General features: G+C 69.4%; 1 protein-coding gene across 9 annotated transcripts in view; it reads right to left on the bottom strand.

Moving 5' to 3' along the window:
• The window catches only part of HDAC4 (histone deacetylase 4), a 147,099-nt gene that overhangs the window by 28,424 nt on the left and 91,771 nt on the right, over nt 1–26,904 (bottom strand). For 5 of the 9 annotated variants that reach the window (XM_036022637.1, XM_036022631.1, XM_036022630.1 and 2 more), the window contains 11 exons: nt 23,692–23,813; nt 21,554–21,680; nt 18,833–18,953; nt 17,699–17,815; nt 17,411–17,609; nt 14,517–14,755; nt 10,937–11,194; nt 8,670–8,856; nt 7,016–7,149; nt 3,535–3,655; nt 1,214–1,260 (listed from right to left, as the gene is read on the bottom strand). In XM_036022637.1, coding sequence (XP_035878530.1) covers nt 1,214–1,260; nt 3,535–3,655; nt 7,016–7,149; nt 8,670–8,856; nt 10,937–11,194; nt 14,517–14,755; nt 17,411–17,609; nt 17,699–17,815; nt 18,833–18,953; nt 21,554–21,680; nt 23,692–23,813 — 1,672 coding nt within the window. The remainder of the gene's footprint in view (nt 1–1,213; nt 1,261–3,534; nt 3,656–7,015; nt 7,150–8,669; nt 8,857–10,936; nt 11,195–14,516; nt 14,756–17,410; nt 17,610–17,698; nt 17,816–18,832; nt 18,954–21,553; nt 21,681–23,691; nt 23,814–26,904) is intronic. The other 4 variants (XM_036022633.1, XM_036022638.1, XM_036022634.1 and 1 more) reach the window with 3 other exon arrangements.

Raw genomic sequence — 26,904 nt, 5'->3', positions numbered from 1 at the left:
AGGGCAGAGCAGCCTCTCCTCGCTGCTGCGGCGCCCTCGTCGCCCGCACGGGCGTCCCCGCCACGCTTGCTTGCGCTCCTGCGGCCTGCTGTGCTCCCCGGGCTGGTCCCCAGGCTGCCCCTGTGGCCCTGCCTCCTGCGGCAGGCAGCCACGGGAGCAAGGGGGAGAGACACGCTGGGGCCCCCACTTCTAGCTGGGCACCCCGACAGCACCCGGCCCAGGCCACACGGGGCGTTTCCCACGGCCGTGCTCGGCGCCCCGGCTGCGTGGGCCCGGGTGTGGGCCGGGTGCTGCTCAGCCGGTGGCCGGTCTGCACTCGCGCTGGGGGGGGTCTCCGGCCCTCGGCCCCTCTCAGCTCTCGTTTGCAAACTGCAAGCCCTGCAGGGCTGTGCGAGCGAGTTAGGAGACTGCAGCCCCCTTACAGTTCAGGACGAAACAGCCCTAGAAGGGCTTGGTGGCGGATGAAAAAATGCCGCTGATCCCCCTTCTGACGGGATAATTTTCAAAGCAGCGATTTTTGTAAAGACTCAGGAAGAAGACAATTTTGCTCCATTTCCGTAACAGATTCCAGACCGCGGGCTTCGCCCTGTGATCTGTAATTACACGCACACCCCGCGCCGCGCGCCGGGCCCGACGGCTTTGTTGTCCGTACGGCCACGTCCTGGGGGCGGCCTGGGGGGAGCCTCCGCGCCACCACGAGCGAGGGCTCTGGCTGGGGACACTGCCCGAGTGTCTGCCCGACCACACCTGCCCGAGGGCCCCGTGCCCCTGGAAACGCTGGGGCAGCACCCAGCTGCCGGCTCTGCCCGCCTCTCACGGCCCCAGCACCAGGCTTCCGCACTCCGAGCCTCACGGGGGCTTGGAGCTGGAGGGAGAGCGGGCAGGACCCACACTCGCCACCTGCGTCGGGACGCGCAGGCCGAGGCCTGCCGTGGAGGCCCGCCGCACGCCCGACCCCACTTCCTAGGGCGGCCAGGGTGCCAGACGACCCTCCCCGAGGAAGGTGCCGGAGTCCAGCCATCAAACGCTTCCAGGCTCCCGAGGCCTTTGAAGCCACACGTGTGGGTGAGGGGGGCGGCCCCGCCGCCAGCCCGTGTATGGAAAACACCTGGCAGCCATTATCCACTCCGCGGAGAGCCAGGCGGCGGCCTCTGTGACCGCCGGGACCCCGCGCACAAACAGGACGTTATTTACACGTTAGAGAAACACTTACCCCGACACCACCACAGGGCAGCCTGACGAACATGGACGTCAGCGAGCCTGCCGGGAGAAGGAGAGCCAGAGTCAGTGGGCCGCGGTCACAGGGCGCCCGAGCACAGCACGGGCTCTGGGAACGCTCGGGCGCCACGGAACACGAGTCACGTGTCCACCTCGGAGGGCGGATTGGCTCCAAAGGTACAACCGCACCCCCACGGCCCCCGGGAAGGACAGCACCCGGTGGGCAGTGGCCCCACAGGGTCTCCGCTCCCAGCCCGAGCAGGTGCGCCTTGCACGGAACGACCCACACTCCTGACGGCTGCGCCCGCGCGTCCGCACAGACCTCGCCGTCACCCAGCCCGACCCGGCGCCATGGTGAGCCTCGCTCCCAACCCTAAGGCTGGGGAGAGTCTGAGGGCCCCAGCAGCCCCCACACTACAGAAAAGGGAAAGGGGCCAGAACACGGGGAGCCCTTGGGACACGATGGGTCTTTCTGGAACGTGAGACGGGGCAGGCCGCCCACTGATGGATGTTTCCCGTTCGCTCGGACGCGGTGTGAGGCTGGCTGTCTGCGAGGAGCTGCCAGGCCCAGGCCGCAGGCGCCAGCCTCCACGTCCCTTCCAGGTGTCCCCGTCAGAAGACGACCCCTCTGACTTCCAGGGGCACTGGGGGTGACCGACCAGCACCCCCTCCCCAGGGGTCCGCAGTGCACCCCACCAGCCAGGCCCCGTGTCCCGCACATCAGCTACACAGGTGCTACGTGGGCGGAGACAGCTGCGGGTTCCGTTGGAAGAGAAAGGGAAGCAGCGTTTGGGCACCCAGCGAGGGTCGCTCCGTGAGAGGACCACCGCGGCCGGTCTGGGACCCTCTCTGGGACCCTCGGGCTGAGGGCGGCGGCGGGTCCTGGCTCGGCCGCCCCGGGGGGTTTAAAAGCAGATCCCAAGCGGAGAGGTGGGAGAGCAGATCCGGTGCCCTCACAGCCGTGTGAACGGACTTGAAAAGAACCAACTCCGGCGGAAAAGAAACACCCGTGATGTGTATCGCTGATCTGCACATAACATGCGTGTAACGTCGCCCTGTGCCCGCAGAGCTGCCCCGGTTCCCCGAGCGAGGGCACTCCGGGCAGCAGGCGGGCCCCTCGCCGGAGACTGCCGCACTTCCCGGAGGACCCCGGAGGCCCGGGGTGGGGCTCAGCCCGTCACACTATGCGGCTCTCTCCCGCTGAGGCCGCTTCCCTCCTGCCCGCTGCCCTGGTCCCTGAAGGCTCCTTCCTCCAAGGCCCTGCCTGCCTCTGGGCCAGAAGCCCTTCCTCTGGGCCCCCAGCAGGCACTATCTGGCCTCCAGACACACCCTGCACGCTCCGCTCCAGTCTCCAGGCCCTCGGCACGCCCCGTGTCCACCGGAGCCCTGGTTCCCCACCCTGGCACAGACTTCCTGCCTCCTGCCCAAGCCCCTCTCTCCAGGGGAGGGGCCTGGGAATGCCAACTGCCCCCCAGCTCGGAGACAGAGTTGCCTCCTGGGGGCAAGCAGAGGGGTCAATCCCACAGCAGGGTGCACAGAATGCCCCCACCCTCCCCCAGCGGGGCAGTCCCTGTGCTGCCCTCACAGCCCCGCCTCCTGCGCCGTACAGGAACCACGGCAGCCGGGCTTCGAACCCCGAGCCAAGGAGCGAGGGCAGCGCAGGCACAGAGGAACCCCAGGAGGGGCGGCCCGCAGACCGGGACGGCAGGGGGTCTGGTCCCACGCTGCCCGCAGCTCTCCCCAGCCTGTCCTGGGCAGCAGAGCTGTGGGTGGGGCCCAGGCAGGGCCGGCAGCTCAAGCAGCTGTGCTGTCCTCAGCCCGCCAGGACCCACACGCACTCCCGGGGGGAAGGCGGGGGGTTGGAGGTTGGGGGGTGGGGGTGGGTGCCATGAGCCCCAGCAGCGCAGGCCTGGAGCAGGGCGAGGAGCCGCGTGGCCAGGGTGAGAGGAAGTCGCCGGGGCTCGGCTGGTCCCCACCTGCCCTGGTGGGCGGGGAGCCGGGGTGTTCACCCTCCGCTGTTTCCGGCTCTGCAGGACCAGTGGTTCCCAGACCAGCTCCTGCCCCGCACACAGACACACGCAGGCCACCGGTGCCCCCCGCATGCCGGGGGCCAGCACAGCTGCCCCACCGCCTCCTGAGAACTTGTGTGGCCCACAGAGAGGGGCCCCCGCCTGGCTACCCAGGCAGAGCCCGGCGGGCAACACTCACAGTTACACCCACAGCCTGAGGGGCCACGAGCAGGTGGTGGGGCTGCCCTGAGGGAGCACGGGGCCGGAAACCGCCCCGGGCGGGAAAGGTCAGAAGGCCTCCCAGTACCTAGACGCTTCTTACTGTCCAGTTTCTGCCGGTTGAGGGGGTTGGTGCCGTAGAGCAGGGCGTGCGCCTCCGAGTGCACGGTCTGCAGCTCCTCCAGGGTGGCCTTCCGTCCGCGGATGCTCTGTGGGGACACAACGCCAGAGGTCGCTCGCGTCTCCCGCGGGCACAGCCTCGGGTTCAAGGGAACCCTCCCGGCCCCCGGCGGAGGAAACTGAGCTGTGCGCATGCGTGAGCAGAACGTCATGCGTGAGAACGTCACGTGGTGACTGCGAAACAAGAGGCAGACACCCCCAACACCCTGGTTTAATAATGTGTCAAAGGACGCAGGGACGTCCAACCTGCAGCCCGACAGAGAGTCGCGGGTCTACTTGAAACACTGAGTCTTTGTGATGACGTGTCACCATGTATGTAACATGTGGCCCGAGACAACTCTTCTCCCAGTGCCTCCTCCGTGTGGGGTGGACACGCCACAGGCTGGCTGCCCGTTTCAGAGAGTTCACACTGTGATGGTGACCTTGAAATGCATCTGCGCAGGCCACTCCAGCCTTCGGTGCCCCGACCCTCATGGTCACACGACGACCTGGCACTGGTCACGGCCCTGCGGCCGCTGTCGGGCAGGGCTGCCTCCCTTGTCCCGCCGAGGGGAGCTGGGGCCAGGGCCCTGAAGGCTGCCGTGTCGGGAAGAAGCCACCTTCCCATGAGGCCAGAGAAGCCCGAGGTCAGCCTCAGAGCTCCAGCTGCCTGGATCTTTCTTTGGTCTAAAAATTTCTCAAATCGAGATTCCCGGACTGTTTCCTGATTTCCCCCAGAAATCGGCACACAAACTACTGTTCTTTAGTCGGCTCCACCCCCCTCCCAGCAGGAGGTGCTTTGGGAGGTGCCCGAGGCCAACAGCGCACACCCCAGTGGCCCTCTATGGGGAGCAGCAGCATGGGCCCTGGGTGCTGGGTGCCCCGGGCGATGCATGAGGCCAGCAGCGGCGCTCACCCTTGCACCCTCTGAGGGCCAGGCTGGGGGCCGCTCCAACAGGGCTGCTCCCCCAGAGACCCTGCTGCAGCAGGAATGGGGGGGGGGCAGGTTGCAAGCTGCCTGTGGCTGCGGGTTAGCTGTTCCACCCCCGCGGGTCGGCGGGGAACGGCTGGGAAAGCGCGAGACAGAGATGGGAGGAGCCGGACGGTCTGATCCAAGTGCCTTTATTGGATGCTGCGCTCACAGGCGGCCGAGTCTGGGCCAACTGCAGCCCCGGGGGAGGCAGGAGTGGTCTTGGGTAGGCAGGGGAGGAGCTAGTCTCTAGTTCTTCTGGGCGAGTGCCTCAGGGTTCCAGGGCGTGAGCCGGGACAGTGGGTCAGGTAGAGGGCGGGCGGCTCCCAAGACAGGAAGGTCAGCCTGACCGCTGGCCATCGTGGCTGGCGCCCGGTGTCCGCCGTGCGCAGTGGGGGAGCTGCGGAGGAGCAGCAGACTGCCGAGCGGGTCGGACACCTGAGTCGTGGGCAGCCCAGCGGGTGGGGCCTGGCCTGACCCTCTCCGGAACGAGCTCCCGGGACAGACACGCCCACTCTGTGGGGCGTCGCCCTGTGCCGAGCCTGACGTGGCAGCTCCGGGACAGGGGCCCACCCCGCGGACGCCCCCACAGCCGTCCACCTGCAGCAAGGGGCGCCTGGGAGCTGGACAGCCCCTCGCACACCGGTCGGGAGCCAGCTCCTACAGCTGTGTGCTGTGCGGGGCCCCGTGCTCTGCCGCCCAGGAGACCCCACCGGGAGCCAGGGTGAGAGGTGGGGACAAGGTCACCGTGGCCCCTTGGGCTGCATGAGTGCCACACACCCACCACGGGTGCGCCCGCCTGAGCCCCCGACCGAGTGTCCTGCGGGGGCCGTCCATTCCAGCCCAGCCCCCTCCCCACCGCCCTGCCGGCTCGGCTCCGACCCCAGGCCCCAGGGGCAGCCCCGCAGCCGCCAGCACGGGCAGGCTGGTGCCCCCAGTGCCAGGGAAGGTGGAGGAGGGTGGGGACCTGACTCCCCCCGTTTTCGTGCCTCACCCTACTTTGCTAGGTTCCCTTTTCTGGCTAAGAAACTACGGTGAAGGCCTCGGGCCCCAGCGACCCTTCCGGGGGGCAAAGGGAAGAGACAGGAAGCTGGTCGTGGAGCTTCACGTGCCTCCACAGAGTAGCAGGGCCAGGGCGGTGGCAGGAGGCACCGAGGGTCACAGCCGTGTCCGCCAGGGCGACGCTGCCCTCCAGTGGTGAGCGCTGGTGGGTGGGGAACAGGGCCTGGCCTCCCCTCCACACCAGCCAAGGGGCCCCTGTCCCTCCGGGGGCACTCCAGGACAGGGCTCTCTGCTCCCCTTTCTCCTCCAAAAATCACGCGGCATCAAAAAGCTGGTACAGATCGGGGCCGAGGTTCCCAGTTCCCCAGCTTCCGGAGGAGGAGGGGACTCAAGAGGGCCTATGGGTGCGCCGGCTCTCTGGGGTGTGCCCGCCCCGGCGGTGATGCAGGGACGCGGACATTGGTCCCCACCGGAGGGTCTCTAGCTTCCCGGGACCACCCTGCAGAGTGCCCCGGTGTCGTGGGTTTTCCCAGCACGCATGGGGGCGCAGTAGGCCCCACTGAGCGGGCACCTGGGGGCTGGGAGCCTGCATTCCAGAAAGCCCTGGGAGGCAGGTGAGGCCCGCCCCACCCCTCGCACGAGGACACCGAGGGAACCCCAAGCCTGGGCCACCTCTTGCCCTCACCCCGCTCCTGATGGCCACACCCAGGGCCCAGAGACGACCCCATCCCTTAGTGGAAACACCGTCCCCCCACCAGGAGGACGGAAGAAGGTCCTTCACGTCGCTCAGCAGGACCTTCCTGTCCTCACAGGCCGGGGGCCACTGCAGCCACGTGTGGGGCGACTGAGGACCAGCCGACTCTCTCACTGCACTCGGCAGGGCAGGGGCGCTGTGCTCACGAGCCACAGTCCGACCGGACCGAGACGCTGCTCCCCACACTTGCAACGCTGCTGCCCCACGGGAGCTTGGCTCCCAAGGGGTGTCTCAAACCTGGCCCTCTCCGCACCCCGGGGGGGACTTCGGGGGAGGAAGTGGGAGAAAACGGAGGGAAGAGCAGCAGGGCTGCCCCCCCTGGGGGCTGGCTCCCCACACCCCCGCCCCCGGGCGGGAGCCAGAGCGAGGCCTGTGTGTGCTGGGCGAGCACAGCCTCAGAGTGGCACCTCCCGGGGAGTGGCCAGGAGCGGAGCGGCAGCCAGGGCTTCAGCAAGCACGTGCTGGGTAGGAGCTGACCAGCGTGCAAGCTGGGCGCAGGAACACCGAGGGGTGCAGGGAGGGGAGAACCAGCAAGTGCAGGGTAGAGGCAGGCCGTACCCCCGGGCACCTCGGTCCTCACCATGGACCTGCTCACACTGCCCCCCCGCCCCACGGGCCCAAGCTCAGCCCAGATTCCCGCAGGCCCCATGAGCCCCCCCACCCACTGCCCCGGCCCAGCCCTACCTCGCATTTGCCTCGGAGGCCCGTCTCCTGCAGCCGGGACCAGATGCTCTGGATCCGGCCGGCGTGCTCGGGGTGGCTGTTGCTGTTCCCACAGACGCACTGGTGCTTCAGCATCAGCGTGTCGTACACCAGGCCTGCAGTGGGGCGGGGCACATCGGTCAGAGCCAGGGGTCCGCCACCGCAGGCTGCACACCGCCAGCCCAGAAAGCTGCCGTCTCGGTGCCGAACCCCCGTCTCCTACGGAGGCCCCAGCACACCCCACGCTGCAGGGACGGTCCCCGAGAAAGCGGGAGTTCGAGAAACCCCTCCAGTGCAGCGCAGAGGGACGACAGCGGGGGCGAGGCTGAGTGGGCGAAGCGGCCCGCGGCTGCAGCGCACACCTGGCCGGCGTCCAGGCCAAGACCGCCTCGGGGGGCGCCCAGCGTGGCCTGCGTGGCGGGAGCAGGAGGAGGAGGAAGACCCGGAAGGCAGGCCCCCCACTGGGACGTGACCTCGGGGCCGTAAGTTGTGTGGCAGGGGCCGCAGGGACCTCCAGAAACATGAGACTGTGGTCCCGACACCCCCACCTCCCTGCCAGGGCCCACCCCTCCGTGCAGCGTGCCGGTGACTGCAGGCTGCTGGGCCCGAGTGGAGGCCAGGCTGACCCAGCCGTGCTCCCCACACATCCTGGCAGGGGCCAGGCCCTCCGCACTGCTCGCTGGGGAGGCCGGCCGTCTGCTGGTCTTTCTGAGAAGCAGCTATTCCATTATGTCAGGGTAGTCACTACTAGGTTTTTCCCTGAACGTGAACGCTACCCTCCCACGTGCCGACGAAGAGGACTGAGCCACGTTAGACACGACCGGGAAAACAGGAGGTGTGTCACGGGGACTGTCCGAAGAAGAGCAGAACCGCCCTAGGGCATCTAGACGGTCCCTTCCTCACACGGCACTGAAGAGACCACCACACGGGAGCTGTGCCGAGAGCCCTCCTGGCCGCCCGCGCCCAGCACCGCAGACCCTGCAGGGGCCGGGCCCGACCATCCAGGCCTGGTTCCTCGCTCGGACTCGGGCAGCCTTCTGGGCGGAAACCAAGACCCCCGCCACGGACGTCCCCCGGTGGGGGCAGGGCGCGGGGGGCAGCACCGCGGCACCAGTCACGCCGCGTGTGACTGCAGTGCACGATCACGCCTGTGAGTTAGCTGGGCCCCACGGCCAAGGCCCTGGGTGTGGGCTCGGTCCCACCAGAAGGGGCTGGAGGGGAGATGGCACGTTCCCCAGCCCCGCTGACCAGGATGGGGCAGCCGCCAGCCGCACACTCAGGCTGCCCTGGCGCTGGGCTGTTCTTGGGGGACAGGGTGTCTGGGAAGGGCAGGTGGGCCTCTGCACCCAGGAGAACCCCCAGGATCATGGGAGGGGACAGGGGATGGGAGCTTTAGGGATCTGTCCATCTCTTTCCGTCCCGCCCCACTCCCCCAGCAGGAGGCTGGGCTGCATGGGAAGCTGGCCAGCCCTGGACAGGCCTGTCTTGGAACCCGCGTCTGGCCTGACACCGCCCTCTGGACAGTACAGGCCCCAAAGCGCATGTCCCAGACCTCTGTCAACACCTGCCACCCTGCTAGGCAGCCCAACACCAACCACCACCCCCCCACCCCTGGCCCCGGCCCCGCTCACACTACCTGTGGTGAACCTCGGTTTGCTGGGGGGCTCCTGCACGGACACGGGGAACGTGGCGGACGCCGGGGAGGACTGGGCCCGGGACAGGGGCCGGTGGCCGCCGAAGGACACGGGGATGCCGGCGGCCTCCATGGAGGCCTGGTAGTTCCGCAGCTGGTGGATACGCTGCTGCTCCAGCAGGAGGGCTTGCTGCGGGGAGACGGCGTTCGCTGCGTCAGACGGAGGAGCCGCACTTCCTCCTCGGGCTGCGCCGGTCCTTTGCACCATGCACCCCTCGGCCCACCCCCCTCCCCACCCGTCCCCCGCCCGGCGTGCGTGGTGGCAGCAGGGGAGGACCAGGACAGCTGCCCGAGGCCCCAGCGGCCCCCGGCCCGTCCCCCTCGTCGTTCGCCCTTGTCTCGGTGTGGAGCTGGGTGGGAACGCCCACCCAGAGGAGAATGGGAACACCCCTTCGTCGGCCACCGTCCCCCTGTCCTGGCCCCCTGCCACCCCACGCCCTCCTTCGAGGACAGGAGGGAGTGCTCATGCGCAGATGTGCCTCCAGGCTCCCGAGGCCCAGGGCCCCGCCAGCCGGGTAAGGGGCTGGGAGGGCTGGATGTGCCCCTGAGGATGTGGGGCACCCCCGTGGGGCACCCTTCGGCACAGACCACCAGCGCAGGGAGGGCTGAGCCAAACACAGGCTGCGCGGACACGTCTCTGCAGGACTCACGTTCCCACCCGAGGGCTGGCCCCTGTGCGAGCACGGATACTGCCGGGGCCTAGAACCTCAGGGGCGGCAGGTCTTGGCCCCCCGGAAGGCCGCCGGGCCAGCGCGCCAGCCCCACTGGGATGGCAAGGGGCTGGGGAAAGCAGAGCTCCTGGCCCCCGCCACACCCACTGCAGCTGCACCTGAGCGCCGGCGAACACATCTCCGTCCGGAGGGCCTGCCGGCCCCCGGGGGTCAGGTGCACGGCAGGCCGGGGGGCAGGGAAGAACAGCCGGAGCCCTCGGGAGGTCGGGACAGGAGGCTCCCCTGACCCCAGGGGACTCACCCCCAGCTTCAGAGCCCCCACCACCAACCAGCCCCCTTCCCGATGCACTGTCTCAAGTCTGCACCTGCAGACTGCTCCTCGGGCCCCCAAGGTCCCCTGACGAAGGCTCCTGCCCGTCATTCTCCAAAGAATACAGAAGACACGTGTTTCTAACGGTCGTCCCGGGCTCGGAGCACAACGAGGCCGCTTTTCTTATGTAAATGCTAGCGGCTTCACCACCTACGAGACGCTTGCCCTCGTGACTCTGATGGGCACGTCCCAGCCTCACACCCACGCGTGAGCGCCACACTGGACCCCAGACGGTGGGAGGCGCGCCCCCTGCCCGAGCTCCCGGCCCTGCACCAAGGAGAGCGCAGAGCCCCGCGGGCTGTCGGGCAGCGTGTGGAGCGCAGCAGGCCGGGGGCGGGGAGGGGCTGCCTGCTGCCCACCCGAGGCCTCTAGAGGAGCCCAGGGCCTGACCGGGTGTCCCAAGGGCCCTCTCTGCAGGCACGCCAGCGGAGGCGGGGGAGTGGCCGCATGCCCGGGCTGTCCGGAGCTGTGTGGTGCATGGCCAGGTGGCCAGCACGACAATCAGTGAGGAGGGAGGGACAGGCAGCGCCCCGCAGGCGGCCAGAGCACCACTGCTGCAGGACACGGGCAGGCCCACCCCGGGCGCCCCTGGCTCCTGGGTCCTGCTCGTCAGGGGTCGGCAACCTCCGTGGTGGCACTCGGGCCTCACGCCCGGCTCCCGACCCAGCGGCCTGCCCACCGAGTGGTGTGCGGCCCTGGCGGGTGCACTTCTCAGTGCGAATCAACACACTGCTCGTGGGAAGTGCTCGCCAGCCCCTCGGGGTCTGGTCCGTGTGCCGGCGCCCAGAGCCCTCCCCGGCTCTGGGGTCTGGGCGGCCCCCAGAGGTCCTGCCTGCTTTTTGGATCAACTAAGAAGTTAACCTTCCAGCCCCACCTTTAGCGATCGGGCTGAATCCCCCACACACGTGGGGTTCTGTCACCGACCCTCCCCCCACCAGACCTGAGAAATCCGGCCCGGGGGGTCTGGGAGGCGACACGCCCTCGGGGGACGAGCGTCCAGTCCGTGTAGACGCAGCGAGGGCAGAGTGGGCGTGGACCCGAAGCCACCCCGGTGGCACCCGGGGAAGATGGGAGTGGGGGGGCCTTCAGGCCCCACCCACCGCCGGCCACAGAGTGCTGCCCACGGGGAGAGAGGGCCCCCCCCCAGGCCCGCCCGGCCCCTACCCGACCTGTCGGAAGAGCAGCTCCTGCTCCGTGGGTGGGTGCGGGCCCGGCTCCACCTCCCGAGAAGGCACCGTCTCCTCGTCGTCGCTCTCCGGGGGCTCCTGCTTCACCTGCACCCCGGCCAGCTGGCGCGCCTCCCTCGGTCCGGAGAGCCGGTCCGGGCAGGACTCCTCCAGGAGGGCCTGGTGCTCCCGGAGCTCCTCCTCCGTCTCCTCGGGGTGGCTCTCCGGCTGCCGGGTCGGCTCGCTGGGCTTGGGGATGATCTGCAAGGGGGAGGGGGAGTCGGTGTGACCGAGGGCAGCTAAGGTCACCGGACAGGTGCGTCTCCAGGTCAGCATCCCAGAACAAACAGAGGGACGGATGGCTCTGGGGTGCGGCCTCACCCTGGACCCAGGCCAGCAGGCGCCAGGCGCCGTCCGCGGTGCTGAGCAGCGACACGCCTGCGGGGGACAGGCCTGCGTGGGGTCGAATTCATGGACCAGTCTGTGCCCCGGCAGAAGGACAGCGAGGACAGTCCCAGGTGTCCGCGCACCTCTGCACCTGGGCACGAGGGGGCGAGGCCAAGCTCCGCCCCCCTCCCCCGACCTCTGTCTGTCCGGGATGTCCCTTTTTTGAGTCTTTCCCAGCGGGGCCGAGGACCTGACCTGGATGGGGATGGGGCCGGACACCCGCACCGGCTCCAACCCCCAGCTTCCTCGCCAACAGACCAGGCCCAGCCCGTCCCCCCCCACCCCCGGGACTGAGAGTCTGAGTGCTCAGCGCACCGACCCAGGGGCAGGGGGACGGAAGACTCCCACGCCGTGAACTTTGCCCTCCAGACTACAGGCACGAGAGGCTGTGTTGTCTCCAAGTGGGTGCCCCACCCCGCCTGTGCCACGGATAGGTCCCAACGGCCAGACCGAGGACGGAGACACTGGGAAGTGACTCTGGGGTTCAGCAGGACCCAGCGGAAGGACCGCGCTGGGGCCAGCCCAGGAACAGAGCAGTGGCCGCGGCGGGGCTGGCTGCTGGTGCGCACAGGAGCAGGAGGGCCCAGCTGCCCGGGCGGGAAGGGCAGGGAGGGGTGCCCCAGCTCCGAGGCGGAGCTCCACGTGCCCGGGGGCCTCGGAGGGCGGCTGTGGGCCGAGGGAGGGGGCCAGGGCTGCCGGTGGCCACGGGCAGCTGAAGCCTCAGGCACGGCAGCAGCGCAAGGCTCATGGAGCCCATCCACAGGGCAGAGAGGCCCGAGGGACATGGGGAACCTCGGAGAACAGGCCGGAGTCCAGCAGGGGAAGGTGGGGCCAGGGAGCCGGGGGACGCCGCCCGGGGCAGGGCAGGAGGGCAGCAGTGCTTGCGGGCTCACTCAGCTGCTCACGAGGCGGCAGGCAGGCCCGACCGACGCCTGCTCGGAGATGCCCCCACACTCCAGGGAGACGGCTGTGGGAAGCGCCCACCAGATGGGAGCAGGTGCGAGGCAAGCGGGCGGCTGCGGCCACTTGAAGAGGGTGACGTGAAGGCGACCCCACGGTGGGTAACTAGGAGCTGGGCCTCTGCCCGAAGGACCCAGAGCCCACTCTGAGGCTGCGGGACGAGCTCCCGCCGAATGCCCAGGGGGGCAGCGTGCAAACACGCCAGTCCGCCAGGGGACAGATCCGGGAGACCGCCGGCTCCCCGCTCCTCCTGCTCCGGACACGCCGCCTCTGCACAGGTGCTCCCTGCCTCCAGGCCTCCCACCCCTACGGGGGGGACACCCCAAGGAAACGCAGCGCGGAGCTGGCCCAAGGAGGGGAGTCAAATGCCAGTGACACTGGGGAGGGGGCGGGCGTGGCGCACCCCCGCGGTGAGCAAGGCCCTTTCTTGTCCCAGCAGGGCCACATTCGGGGCTGCCCACGCCGACCGCTCCCTGCAGTCCGGCCAGGAGAGCCTGTGGGAGGGAGCCCCTGCCCAGCGCTGGGTAGGCAGAGGAGCCTGGGCGTGGCTGCCCCGGGCAGCTGCCCCTCGGGAGCAAACGCCAGGACCGTCTCACGGGACACAGCGTGTCAGCCGTGTCTGCTCAAGGCGCCCCACGGCCCGGATGTCCGTGAAATCCAGGCCTGTGGACCCCATGGGGGGCTGAGCCGGGCTCAGGGGCCCAACAGTCCCGGAAAGACGTGACATCACTTTGACAAGCAACCCTGACAAAACCTTATCAGCCCGTCAGCCAGCGCCGTGGCAGGCACCTGGGCCCGCCGTGGCAGGCACCTGGGTGGCAGGCACCAGGGCCCTCCCTGCCAGGGAGTGGCAGACCCCGTCCTCGTGGGCGGACACCCCCCCCCCGGGAAGTTGACGTGAACACAAGGGGTGAGGGGCGGATGCGGGCACTGCTGACGGCCGGCAGGGTGGCCCAGGTGACAGGACTGTGGGGCGCAGGAGTGTGGGGCGCAGGGCTGGCGCCTGCGGAGCAGGGCTGCCCCACCAGCTGAATGCAGGCCTCGGCCCCGGGAGGGCGGGCCTCCCCCTCCCGTTCCTCCGTCACACTGGGCAGGGGGGCCTGAGTCCAGCCCCTGACCCCGGCCCGCTTCTTCGCTCAGGCAGGCAGACAGGACAGCCTTCCTGTGCGGCAGGCAGAGGGCCGGTGACTGCAGTCCCCTAAAAGAGGGGACGCCACGGGTCAGCCTCCCCGGGAAGAGACACGGAGAGGGTCAGACATGCCTGTCCCTGGACTGCCCAGGTTCCCTGCGAGTCACCGCGGCCACCACACGAGCCTCGTCCTCTTGTCCCCGAGCAGCTCTCCGGGGGACACCGACTCAAGGACCTCGGGAGCCACGCCCCCAGCCGTGTGACTCGCGAGCGGCTCCAGTGGGAACAGAGCTGCACGGCCGCCGTGGCCTCCCTCTCGGCACCTGTTCCTCGTCTCGGGAGGAAGCGCCGACAGCGCTGGCCGCCCCTTTCCTCGCCTGCGCCGCACGCTCCACACCGGCGGCGCTGTGTCTCAGGAGCCCGTCCACAGGCCACGAGTGCCGGTGCCCCTGGCGCGGTGCCCCGGGGCCCGGCAGGGCCTGTTCCGGCTGACCGTCCCCTGCGCTGTCCCTGCAACCAGCCAGCGAGCCCCCATGTGGGGTGTGCTGCCAAGGTTCCTGGCTGCGGGCGGGGCTGGTGGGGGGGCCGCTGCGTCTGCCTCCCGGGGAAACGCCGGACCGTCACCCCCAGGGCGCCCCCCCGCCCCGATGCTGCAGACGCTCGTTCCGGAGGCCGGCGTGGAGGAAAGGCTCCGGGAACTGCTGATCTCCAGGCTTGCGCCCCTCCGCCCTCCCCCTTCCTGCTGGCAGCGGCCCTGCCCCTGCCGTGACTCTGGGACTTCACTGATGTGCAGCCCAGCCGGCCTGGGCGTGACCCTCCGAGGACGTCACTCCGATGCGCAAGCACGCCGCAAGCACGCCGCAAGCGCCAGGTGACTCAAAAACGTGGCTTCCGGGACTCCAGGACACCGTGGAGTCGGGGACTTTCTGTGGTGAGTTTGCTTGGAAAAGGAACGGAGCTTACGGAGCTCCAGACGACGGCGCTGACCGGGAGTCCGCACAGAGCAGCACAGAGGCTCCCCGCGCCCGCGCGGCCCCGGGCACCCACCTTGTTCATGTGCAGCTGCTGCTGCTGGAACTGCTGCTTGTGTTTCTCCAGGAACTGCTGGTGCTGCTGCTGGATGACCAGGTGCTGCAGGGCCTGCGCGCTCTGGGGCAGCGGGGCCGACTGCGTGCGCCCCAGCGGGCGGTGCTGCCGCAGCTTGTGCACGGAGGGGGACAGGCGGTCCGCAGCGACCAGAGACTGTGCGTGCAGGGGCAGCGCGCCCAGGCCTGAAAGATACCAGTCTGAAGATAACACGGAGGGAACAGCAGAAGGGAAGAGGAGGAGAGAGGGGGGGGAAAGGCGGTTAAGTGACGGACGGAGGCACTGGGCGCCTCCCCCCAGCCCACGCCAGCACCCGGAGCTGTCCCCTGGAGGCCACCGCCTCTGACCCTGGGGCCACTGCCATCGGCAGGAGCTCAGCGTGACAGGCCTCAGAGCGGCGCGCCCCACCCGGCGGGCAGCGGCCCCGGGCGCCTCCAAGGCCCGGGTCCGAACGGCACTGCGGTCGCACAGAGTGGTGGTGCGAGGGGGCTCCTGTGTCACCGAGACGGAGTGAGTGTAAGGACAGTGAACTGTCCTCGGGCGTCAGACTCTCCCTGCCCGGGGCCTCTTAGAGGCTGACTCCACACGCGGAGGGCGCTGACACCTTCAGACATCCTGACAGGTGTCACCCAAGTCTCTTCCCACAGATGTCTGAAGGTCGTGCCCGTTCCAAGCCCACTGGCCACCAGGAGGGCAGCGGCCCCACGCCGGCACCAGGGCCGAGGGCCCCACGCCAGGGTCCACACCCACAGGAGGCTGTCTAGCTTCACGTGACCTCTCCCTGAGGACCCAGGAAGTTTAATGTTTCCCCTTCCGTAGGCTTTCCATCCGCCTGGTTCTTCTCTTGCAAACTGTTCTTTGGGTCGTTTACCACTTTCCCAAGGTTCTGTAAGCAAAGGAACTAGCAATCCCCTTCTCTGCCAGCTGGACACGTGCCCCCATCAACCTGAGGTAAACAAGCACCCAGCAGCCAGCACCCATCTGACTGAAAGTGGCCCCGGGTCACGGGTGTCCCACCAGGACAGCGACAAGCGACCTGAGCGCAGCAGCCCTCGGCGGGCCTGGGAGTCCCCGGAGGCTGGAACGACCCGCCGCCGGCACTGCACCTGCCCCTCTGCTCGGCCTCCCTCCCACCTGCCTGCCCGGTGCACTCCGCCTCGGGTCTCAGCAGCGACGCCTCAGCCCCAGGCGGCCTTCCCGAGGCTCACCTGCCCGGCCGCCCGGCCTCTTGCCCGTCCCTGACCACCCAGCTCTGGGGTCTGCCTCCGGGTCTGAAAGTGCCCCCTCACCAGCCGCCGCACCCGGTGGCACGGCCGGGCCAGGCAGTGCCAACACAGGGCCCTGCCTGTGGCTGACCTCCATGCGCCCTGCTCTCCCAGGGGCAGTGGCACTGAGTGCAGAGCGCCTCGCCAGGCAGCTGGGAACTGAAAGCAGGTGAGGCGTCCGGAGGCCAGGCACCGAGGGGCCTGCAGGAGAGGGGCGGGGCCAGCGGCCAAGACCCCGCACCTCGCTCGCCCTCCAACCGCCACTCCTCCCACAGGGGCCTGTTTGCAGAGCACACGGGAACGGCGCTGGTCTAGCTCGGTTGGTCTGGCTGCCCGTGGAGATCACCAGCAAGGAGGTGGGCCTGCAGGCCGACCGCTCGGGGAAGTGCCGCTGAACCAAAAAGAAACAGGAGCCACAGGGACCCCCGCTGGTGCTGCTCAGACACGGCCAGAGACCGAGCCCCCCACTGAGTCCAGTCCGGGATGTTCGCCGCGGCCCTGCTTGCTGCAGGGAATGACAGGGCCTGGCTTCCGGAAGGGGGTCAGGCAGGGCAGACGGAGCATCCACGGAAGCTGACGCAGAGCGAGCTGCAAGTGTGGGCAGAGCCCATGGGAGCAGAGGGCAGGGACGTGGGGACACAGAAACAGGGTGCCTTGGGGGGAAGGAGACCCCTGGTGGACGCCCTGGCAAGGTGCGGGGGGAGGGCCAGGAGGCCTGGAGTGGCCTGTGTCTGTAGGGAGAGAGCCGTGGCCCCTCAGGCCGGCCTCCCCGCAGCCACACCAGCCACCACTCGAGCCCTCGCTGTGCCCCGAGGACCGAGGTGACCGCTGCCCCGTACTGGAGGGCACTGAGCCAGACATGTTGGGGACCTTCCAGGCCTCAGGGGCCCCTGGGGTCAGCCTGTGGACAGGACGGGGAGGCGGGCAAGCTGTCAGGAGGCGTCCCCCCACAGGGGCCCTGGGGCACTGGAGGGACACGGGCCCGAGTCCAGCCCAGCTGGGGACCCGGAGCAGCTAAGCGCCTGAGAGGGACGGAGCAGCACAGAAAGAGAGAACGGAACGCGGCCCGCCAGTCCAGAGCCGCCCGTGCCTGCGCCCACGCTCGTGGCTCCATCACCAGGGGCACCCGCAGGTGCCACTGAGGCTGGTGTCAGAGGTCTGGAGGGGCGGCTCGGGGGCTGCTGCTGGTTCTGCGTCTGAGCAGAGAAGCGCCTGGAGCCAAACGTGAAGACGGTGCTCGGTGTGAAGGCGACCGCACAGCTCCTCAGGGACATGGCGCACAGCTGAGGCGGCGCAGGCGCCACCAGGGACTCCCCGTTTCTCCCCAGCAGAGCCAAGGCTTCAGACGCACACGAGTTTTATGAGACTCAGTGCTGGCAGGCGCACCGACCGCCCAGCCCAGTCAGGGCTGCGCTTCCACCAGGGGCCCAACTGGACCTGGGTGGGGACTCGCGTCAGAGGGGCTGCCGCCTCCCTCGAGGAAGGACAGGACGTGTGACCGACGTGTCGTCACCCTGCTCTGCAAGGGGGCCGCGGCGTGTCTCACCCAAGAGTGGGGGGTGGCGGGGCACGGGCAGGCGGGGCGCTCACCTGTGACGAGGGGCGTCTGTGCGGGCGGCTGCTCCAGGAAGACCATGTGCTGCAGGAGGGGGCTGTGGGCCGCCCCACCATCGCGCTCCAGGGGCGCCGAGCTCAGGTAGGGCGAGAGGTGGGTGCCGGGGAAGAGGGCCAGGCGCTGCGGCAGGGCTGGGAGGGCCAGCCTCTCGGCGTCCTGCTGGCCGGCCGCCCCCTGGAGAGGCACAGCTGGTGACGCCCGGGCCATGGGCCGGGACGGCCGCCCCTCCCCCGGGGACCCCCCCACCCCGGCGGCCTACTCACGGCGGAAGGGCCGGTGGCGGGAAGCCCCAGCGTGATGTTGGGCAGGGATGGGGACGTGTAGAGGGGCAGCGGGGCCACGGAGCCCTCTCGGGCCGCCAGTCTGTGCGCCAAGCTGGTCTGCGGGCAAAGCGCAGAGGGGCCGTCACGCCGGGTCTGCCCTGGCCCGAGTGGGCAGCCACCGAGGGAAGGGCGGCGGGCACCCCTCCTGGGCGGACGGTGAACCCACTACACAGCAGGCGGGTGGGCGCACCCACCGCCTCAAGAGAGGGCGGCAGGCAGGAGAGTGTGGGTTCACGCTCCGTCAAACACTCGTTTTCATCCCAGTTGCTTATTCACGGCAAAACTACCAAACGAGACCAGAATCTACGATAACGTACTTTAAAACACATTCTTAAGAGCTGGGAATGTCTTTCTAAACTAACATGAGAGGCAGGAACCAAAAAGGGGGACATTGATGAAAACCCCTCACACACACACACACACACTCACACACTCACACACACGGCAGAGGACGCCGAGGGCGGGACCAAGGCTTGTGCGCCCAGAGCTCTGGACCCAACCATAGCCATGGGACGGGGTGTGTGTGTGTGTGTGGGTGCCAGAGGACCGTCCACACTGAGGACACCGGGAGGTTGGGGAGAAGCCCGCAGGGGCCACGGCCTCATTTGGGAAGATTCCCCACGTGAGAGGCGAGGGGCCGAGCGCCACACTTGGTAAAAGGCAGGCTGGGCTGCCCCGGGGCCCGGCCAGAGTGCGGCACAGGGTGCAGACAGGGTGAGCAGCTGGAGGTCTCCGCGGGGTTGAAGCACTGAAATGCCAGACACCCTCTGCTGCTAGAATGAACGTTCTCTGGTACAAGAGGCTGTTTCCCCTGCACTGCAGACAGCGGGGCGGGCGTGGGGCAACAGTCCCCACCCCCCCGCCCCCGTCCTCCCTCTAAAAGTGAGTGAGTGACACCTTTAAAACACAATACAGGGCATGGAGCGGCCAGCGGCAGGGGGCCGTGGAGCCCCAGGAGCCCTGGGCTGGTGTCCCGCTCCTCAGCCTCCCTCCCACGACCCGGACGGGAGCTCAGGACCCGCGGGCTGCAGTCGCGCAAGCAGGTCGCCAGTGGCCGGAAGGCAAGACACTGACCTCGGCCGGGAGGCTGGGGACGGCGGCGGGTGGGATCCCGTTCTCCGTGCTGATGCTCCCGGAGCTGTTGTTGGGCGAGCTGGGTGCGGAGCCGGGGGCGCTGCTGCAGGCTGAGTCTGTGGGCGGGGAGACAGGCGTGTCGGCCCTGGCAGTGGCCTCCAACAGCACTGTGCGGGGTGGGGGGGGGGGGGGGAGTCTCTTTGCCAGGCTCAGCCCCGTCCACCTCCTGGCTGCGTGAGGCCGCCCCTGAGACTTCCGAGCTGTGCGTACTGCCGTCTCCTCGCCTCTCCGAGTTCCCAGAGGGCCCTGAGCACCAGCCCTCGCACCCTTGCTGACGCTCGGACCGCCCAGGGCCAGGACTCCTGGAAAAGGCCCCATGACTGACAGCAGGGCAAGGCCCGTGAGGTCACCAGGAAAGCCACTGCCGTCCGTGCCCACTCTGAGCTGAGCCCTCTCCAACTTCCTGAGCCACACTGAGGTCCGGGGAGAGCAGGGCGAGACAGGCCAGACCCAGCCCCGGCCTCGGTCGCCGTGCAGACACGAGTTGCCGCACCTGCCCGTGGGGCCCGAGGAGAGGACGCTGTCCTGCCCGGGTGGTCTTCTCAGTCCCAGGGAGGTGGCCACAGACACAGGGTTCGCCGTCTCTGCCCCCAACCTCTGGCTGTGGCCACCAAGGCCCCATCTCGGACCTTCCTGCTGCCATCCTGTCCCCAGCCACACGCAGAATTCCCCCAAGTCTCCCTTTAGAACACGCCCCTCCCAGTGCTGTCGCCAGGCCAGGGCTCCGGTCGGTACTGCGGGGACACCGGGACGGCTCCCGAGGGGACAGGGGAACACGCCCCTAACTGTCCACCCCTCTGCAGCTCGGTCATGCTAGACACCTCCAGGCCGCCCCCGGAGCCCGGTCCGAGGAAGCGCACGCAGGTGCACACTCCCTGCAGTGACAGGTGGAGTGCGTTGCACGTGCCCCACGGTGCGCGTGAGGAGCGCCCAGTGCGAGGACACGCGTGCCCGTGAGGTCTGGGCTCAGCCGTGCGCGGCGGGTGCACCGACAACGAGGCCCTCTGACCTGACCGCGTGCAGGCGGCTGGGAGCGGCGGGTGTCTCCCGGCCGCGTCCCAACGGTCTCGGGCCCGGCCCGGCCCCCTCACCCCCGTCCTTCCAGTCTCCCTGCACACACCCTGACCGGCTCCCGCAGGCCAGCACCGGCCCCTGGGGCGGGCGGGGTCCCCCTCCTGGGAGAAGCCCCTTCCTAGACGCCTTCGTGTCCTCCGGACCGAGAGCCGGCTCTGCTCCGAGCACTCTCCCCCACAGCCCAGGCCACGCGTCCCTCACGTCTCTGACGCCTGCACTGTCCCCCAGCTTTTCCCGGCCCCACGCAACCTGCCCCCTCCCCCGGTCCCGGCTCCCTCAGGTTCGCTCTCCGTGGAACATGACCCAGTGTCCACCAGGCGTTGCACCTGTCTCGAGGGTGACAGCCTGTGTGTGGCTTCTCGGATCAGAGCAGGAGCTCCAGGATGACAGGGACCGAGTCGCTCCTGCCCGGCCTGGTCCTGACTCCCAGCGGCACCGAGCAGCCACTGCCGACAGCGTGACACTTGCTCCCATGCCCAGAAGCAGCCTGGGGAGGACTCGGCGTCGCCAGCAGCACGGCTAGAGATGCGTGCCAGGGCTTGCCCGTCCCTTGTGCCCCCGCCCCCGTGGACGAGTGCTGTAACGCACAGGCCCCCGATTTACGCGGGGTGCCCCAGGCGGTGAGACCCGGGGGCTGCAAACAACACTTCCCCGTCTCCCCGGGCGAGGCCTCCCCACCCCACGCCAGCCAGGGGCCCTGTGCTGGGAAAGGGGGACAGAGGTGGGGTCCCCAGACTCCTTCTCACACCGGCCCCGGGTGGGCAGGGGCCGGCCTTGGGCTGGAGCTGCCCCAGCCGAGGGGCCTCAGGCCCCATGGGGCTGGGCGCCAGGCACCCATCTCCCACCGAGGGTGCTGGGACTCGGAGTGCGAGGCTGCCCACGCTGGCACGGCCGGCACCGAGGCCCTGCTCCTGCTCCGAGGGCCTTGACTTTGAAACCAAACACTGCACTCGGTGCAAATGTCTCCCCCTCCTGCACCCAGGCCTCCTGAGCCACGCCTTTGCCCCGCGCTTTCCGGGATGCAGACGCGCACCTTCGTGACACAGTACGCCCCGGAGAGTGGAGGTGCCCTCAGGACGAGGTGTGGCTTGGGGCAGGAGAGTTACATCTTAGGGGAGGGGGAGGCACCCTTGGGAGGGGAGCTCCTGAAGACTGGGGTGCACTAGGGACGTGGGATGCATGCCTGTGAAAGGGGGTGCTCCCTCAGGAACAGGCTCTGCCCAGTGGGCACGTTCTGCGTGTCTGCCACTAGGTGGGGGCCAAGAGCAGCACGCGCACTGGGAGGCAGGGGCGGTCCTGAGCGCCCACTCCCCCTGCCACTGGCGGACCCTTTCCGAGACAACTCTGTGCCCCAGCACTGACCCCGGAGCAGGGTACACACATGTGACTGACCGCTGGCAGGGCAGGTCGGTGAAGCCCCCTTCAGAGCAGCCCTGACCTGAGCTCCTGCGCCAGAGCAGGGGGGCTGTTCAGGGACGGGGCCCCAAGGTCCCCACACTGCTGGCACCCTGGGGACCGGAGTGCAGACCGAGGGGCCGTGTGGGGCTGGCAGGCGCGGGGCCCCGACTCCCCTCCAGCGCACCTGCAACATCCAGGGGACGCTTCTTGAGCGCGGCGACCACGGGCCCGTCTTTCCTGCGCAGGAGGGGGCTGCTCCGCCTCTCGGCCACTTTCTGCTTCAGCCGGGACCTTAGCTTCAGGTTGGGCTCCGAGGCTGCATGAGAAGGAAGTGCGGTTATGGTTACCGGCCGGCAGACCCGCCCAGGCCCAGGCCTTGCGTCCGGGGGCGGTGCACAGCCACACACGTGGGGCCACCGCCGGCAGCGTCCCACGAGGTGCTGCCCCAGGGCTGGGCGAGGGCATGGTCCCCACGGCCTGTGGGCAGAAACGTCCTCTCGCAGAGAGTGCAGGGAAGGCAGCCGACGCCTTTGGCTACGCCCTTCCGACAGGGTCACGAGCCCGCCGGCGGGGACCTCGGGAACAGTGGCGTCCGTGCGCTGCACCGGTGGACAGGAGGTAGGGGCCGGAGAGCGCTCAGGGCTTTGCCCCGTGGACACTGTGACCCCCCATCTCTGGTCCGCCTGGCCCAACCCAGAAGTCCGGGGGTAAGTGCCGGCGTTTGCCCCTGCCAGGCCTTCCCCAGGGAGGCCCCAGGGTTCTGGCTGCCTTGCGGCGTCGAGGGGAGGCCCGGGGTGCCAGGTCTGGCCAGGGCAGGTGGCTGGCTGGGGGAAGGTGGAGGGCATCCTGAAGCTCCAGACGACGAAAGCAGAGCCTGTCTCAGGTGGCAAAACCGAGGGAAGGCGCAGGGGCGGTGCAGCCCAGGGCGTGGGGGGCGAAGACCCGTCCTGGCAGCAGGGCACAGGCGGGGCACTCCGACCCAGCGTGCGCAGGAGCTGGGGCAAAAGAGCCCTTCGCTCAGGGGACGGGCGGGGGCCGCCACCCCAGAGGCCCCAGAGCCCAGGCGGCGGGAGCGGGCAAGCCTGGAGAGCAGCGAGGGCACGGGGGTGCCCCTGGGACTCCAACGGGGCGGGTGGGCAGAAACTGAGGAGGACACCACGGGGCTGCTGAAGCGCAGCGCCCTCATCCAAGGCGGTCACTACAGTTTTCCCGAGACAGTTGTAACCGACTGTCACCTCCTGAGTTCCCTCGGACCGACCCCAGCAGAAGTGGGGAGGGCGACTCCTCCCTGCGCTCTGTTCCCTCCCGAGCTGCGTCTGTTCCGTGACCCGCGCTAACTTCAGTCGCCTGCTGCTGCTGCCCCTCTCCACCTGGGAGCGCGGTCCTGGTGCAGCTAGCTCCTCAGGCGCAGGCAGGGCCTCGTCCTGGGCTGCCTCCCGCCTGGGGCGCTGCTCACCCTGAGCACCAGCTCTGGGGATCTGGGTTCAGTTAAGGACAGCCCCCGAGGGTGCGTGGAGGCACCTGGGGGACAGGCCCGGAGACCCTGACACACACGTCCTGCTGCCCAGCTGGAGGGCTCCCGACTGTGGACCGTGACCAGCACGCCCTCAGAGCGACAGGGACATCTGTGTTCAGGAAGACAGAACAGTGCGGCACTGTCCCCACCGCCCAGGGTGTCCCCGCACGGCCCTCACTGCCCTGCGGCCGGGCTCCCCTGCCACCCAGGCCCTCACCTCTCGGGGCAGCTCCCCGGCCCCAGCCCTGCCCTTGCTCAGCCCCCATGCGCAGCCACGGCCACGCTCATCCGCCTCACGCACCGCTGCCCTCTGAAACCGCCAGCACTGGACGAGGTCGGAGAACCCGCTCTCCTGGAAGCGCCCCACCCCGGCTTGCGACGGAAGTGCCGTGTGGACTGCCGTGTGGACCGCCGCGCGGTCCCTGCAGGACACGGAGCTGCTCCCCACACAGCTCCCAGCCGCAGGGCCCACCGCCCTGCCGCCCAGGCTCTGCCCACGGCTGGCACCGAGGGCCGGCGATGCAAGACCTCGAGGCCCACCACGGCGGCCGCCGCGTCCCCACCCCCACCAGGGGACTCTGGGCCGGGACGGACGCAGCCGCCCCCGGAGAGGAGCCGGTCTGCAGGTTTACAGACGAGCTCTAAACGGCAGGCGTGTGCCTGTGAGGCCCACGGCTCCTGGCGAGATCACGCACCGGCGCACCGGCAAAGAAGCCCGCACTCAGCACAGGCAAGGGCCTTCCTGTGAGTGCGCCGTGGCCGCAGGCGCAGGGCGCCGCCCCGCCCCGCCCCGCAGCCCCGGGCCACTGACCTGTCTTTCTGAGAGGGAAGTCGTCTTTGGCGTCGTACATGCCCAGCACGGGGTGGTGGTAGGAAGCCGACGCCCCGCTCTGGGGCGGGGAGCTCTGGTCCAGGGAGCTGTGCTGTGTTTTCCTGGGGGGACACGCAGAGACACGGCTTGGTGAGCGCGAGGCCCACATCCCAGGCTGCCCCCCACGCACAGTGGGTCCCCTCTGACACATGAGCCCCGGCCCAGCCGGAGGCCTCGAGGGCCGGCTAGCAACCTCTCCGGGACGAGCCTGGAAGGGAGCCAGCAGCAGTGCCGACCCAGGGCCAGGCACGTGCGGCCGCGCCTCGGCTGTCTGACGTGGTCCCGGGCCACTGCTGTCAGGCGGGCCCTGGGTTCCGGCTGCCGGGTCAGCACCGGCAGCGAGGGGCCTGTGCCGGGGCCCACGGGCCAGAGGCAGACAAGTGGGCTCCAGGTGCAAGGATCCGAAGCTGTGGCTGGGGGTGGCCTCTGGGAACGTCTGCTGGTGACGTCTGGTGACATCTGGGCCCTTGCGGGCAAGAGCCTTGCGGTACTTCCTGGCAGTAGAGACTCCAGCCACGGCCCTGCCTCCCAGAGGACAGACTCTCCCGCCGGGCGCCCCCCTCCTTCCCCAGGGACCGCCAGGCCGCCCGGGGGCTGATCTGTGCCGGCGCTTCTCTTGTGACCGGCCAGGCGGGACTCGGAACCCTCAGAACCCGCCACCGGCTAGTGGGGGCGGGAGGGGCGGCTGCCACGCAGAGACTTGGGGGAAGGGGCCAGCGGCCCTGGACGCCCACCAGCACGCTGCGCTGCTAGCAGGGACAGCGGCCGAGCCTCAGGGGCGCGCTGGAGGTGGAACAAATGCTGGGAAACGCAACTGTGATCTGCTGAAGGACTGGTAACAGACTGGCCGACTTGCTGGACTGGTCACTTGAGAAGAGCACTCCCTGCCGAGCCCCTGGTGCTACTGAGGGAGGGGCTGGGCCCTGGACACTCCCAGGGGCACCTGAGTGCTCGGGAGCAGACGGCAGGAAGGAGGTACTGCTCGCAGGGACCCCATCCATCCATGACACAACGACACCCGCCGGCCGCTCTCGTGGTCCCAGGGACGCGTGCGGCCGGGTCAGGGCGCAGGCTGGGCGGGGGCAGCACCGGCAGGAAGCCCGCCTGTTCTCCTGCAGCTGCGCTGGGACCCTGCCGGCCCCGCCCTGGGGACCCTCTCCCACAGCCCGGCTCCAGGCCGGGGCGCTGACACCCTCCCTCCACCACGCCCGGCGACACAGCCCGTCCTCCGGGAGCGCGGCCCTGACGGCACAGACCTCTCCCCCGTGCCCAGAGCCTTCGCCTCCTCCCCACGAGAAGCACCAGGACACCGGGGTGGGCCTCGTGAGGCTTAACAGCATCATTTCTCAGCAGCACATGAGCTACCACACTCCAACGGCGGCTCGCTCACTCCCACCACCAACCAGTCCACTGCTCCCGGCAGCGCCCTCCCGGGTGCCCGTCCCCGGGGCGGGCCGCACCCTTCCTATTGCGGGGTCTTGGCTGCACCTCGTGGGAACCTCGCCGCCTGGGGGCACACAGGCGCGAGAGCTGCACCAGGAGGCACCTGCGGGGACTCGGCCCGCGTCCCAGGCCCATAGCTCCGGCCGGGGCTGCCCCGCGTGATCCCAGCCCTGGGGTGGCCCGGTGGGCACCGTCCCTTGAGTCCAGACTTGGGGGAGCCCAGACTCTGGCCTGCAGCCCCAGCCGGGCGCTGCCCTGACGTGCCCCACCAGGGAGCAGGAGGCCACAACTGTGAGCAGGTCCTCGGCGCCTCCAGCGTGGCCGTGCGGACCCTGGGCCTGGGGGCATGCGGCACCAGCACCCAAGCTGTGCCCGCGGGGTCAGAGTCCACTGGGAACACACCTGCTGTGCACCCCCCTCCCGGGCCGTGGCTTGCCTGCCTGTTTTCCGAATGTACCTTTCAGAGAGCAGATGTCACAACTGTGACCGAGTCACACTGAGTTCTTGGTTACCAGCTGATGACTCTGGCATCCTCCAACCTCTGCCCACCTCCCCCCATGGTCAGAGAACCCCCTCCCGTGCTGTCCTCCAAAAGTGCCCTCGCGTCCACGTCCCCGGCCAGGCTGTTGCCTGCGCCCACTGTGCGTGGTGCAGCGCCAGGGCCCAGGTGCGGTTCTTTCCTGTGGACCCCGCCTCCTGGCACGTCTCCTGTCACAGAGCCCGTGAGCTTGACAGGCCGCCCCGAGACACTGGCTCAGGGGACGGAAGGAGAGCTCGGCCAAGCACGCCCTAGACGGAGGAGCGGCCCAGCCGCCTGCCCCGCTCCAACCGGGCCCCAGCCTCCCAGAGCACAGGGCACCCACAGCAGGCCAGGCTGGGGGCCACCACGCTCCCAGGGGCCTCGTCAGCCCCGCCTGCACCGGCAGGCCCCTGCTCTAGGGCAGTGGGCCCCTGGCGTCCTCCCCTCTCCCCAGCCAGCCCCCAGCCCCACCTCACAGGCCCTCCTCCCTGAGGCACTACAACCCACCTCACGGCCCGCAAGGTGGCGTCGCTCCTCCGAGCCTCGTCTGCCAAGGCCACCCCTTCCCCACAGCCACCAGGGTTGCAGGGGGGATGCCGTCCCTGCCTGTGGGGACCATCACCACCGCCGCAGCCTCTGCCCCTGCCCGCACGCCCCACGGTCACACTCACTCCCCTCCAGGCACTGCGGCCGCCACCTGACGGCTGGCGTGCTTGAGCCGTGACTCCCACCTCCCACCTCGCCGGCCTCCTCGGGCCCGCCTCTCCCACGCTGCTCCTCTTCTGGAAGGGTGCCAGGGGCCGCCCCACCCGCCTGTCACAGTCTCCCTCCCACTGTCGCCCCTGCAGGTCAGTGGTCTCGATTCCTCTCTGTGCCTACTGGTCCCTGAGACCAGCACCCCGCCCACAGCCCGGGCTGCTCTTCCTGCAGCCCTCAGCTCAGCCCTGGGGATGCCACTGCAGCCGCTCTCACCCTGCACGCACCCACCAGGGACGGTGGGGCTTTCTCACAACAGAGCTTCGTGACGGTCACTAGTGGGGGGACCACAGTTTGGACTGGCGCCACTCAGACGTGGGGGCTCTGAATGCACGGCCCCCAGCACCTCCAAGGAACCCTCCCTGCCACAGGTGGCTCAGGGCTTCATGATGGCTTTGCACGGGCCTCCGTGGACTTCCCTCCTGCGTGACCGT

Source organism: Phyllostomus discolor, chromosome 4, assembly GCF_004126475.2.
Source record: "Phyllostomus discolor isolate MPI-MPIP mPhyDis1 chromosome 4, mPhyDis1.pri.v3, whole genome shotgun sequence".
Lineage (NCBI taxonomy): Eukaryota > Metazoa > Chordata > Mammalia > Chiroptera > Phyllostomidae > Phyllostomus > Phyllostomus discolor.
This window is presented reverse-complemented; position numbering and strand designations above follow the sequence as displayed.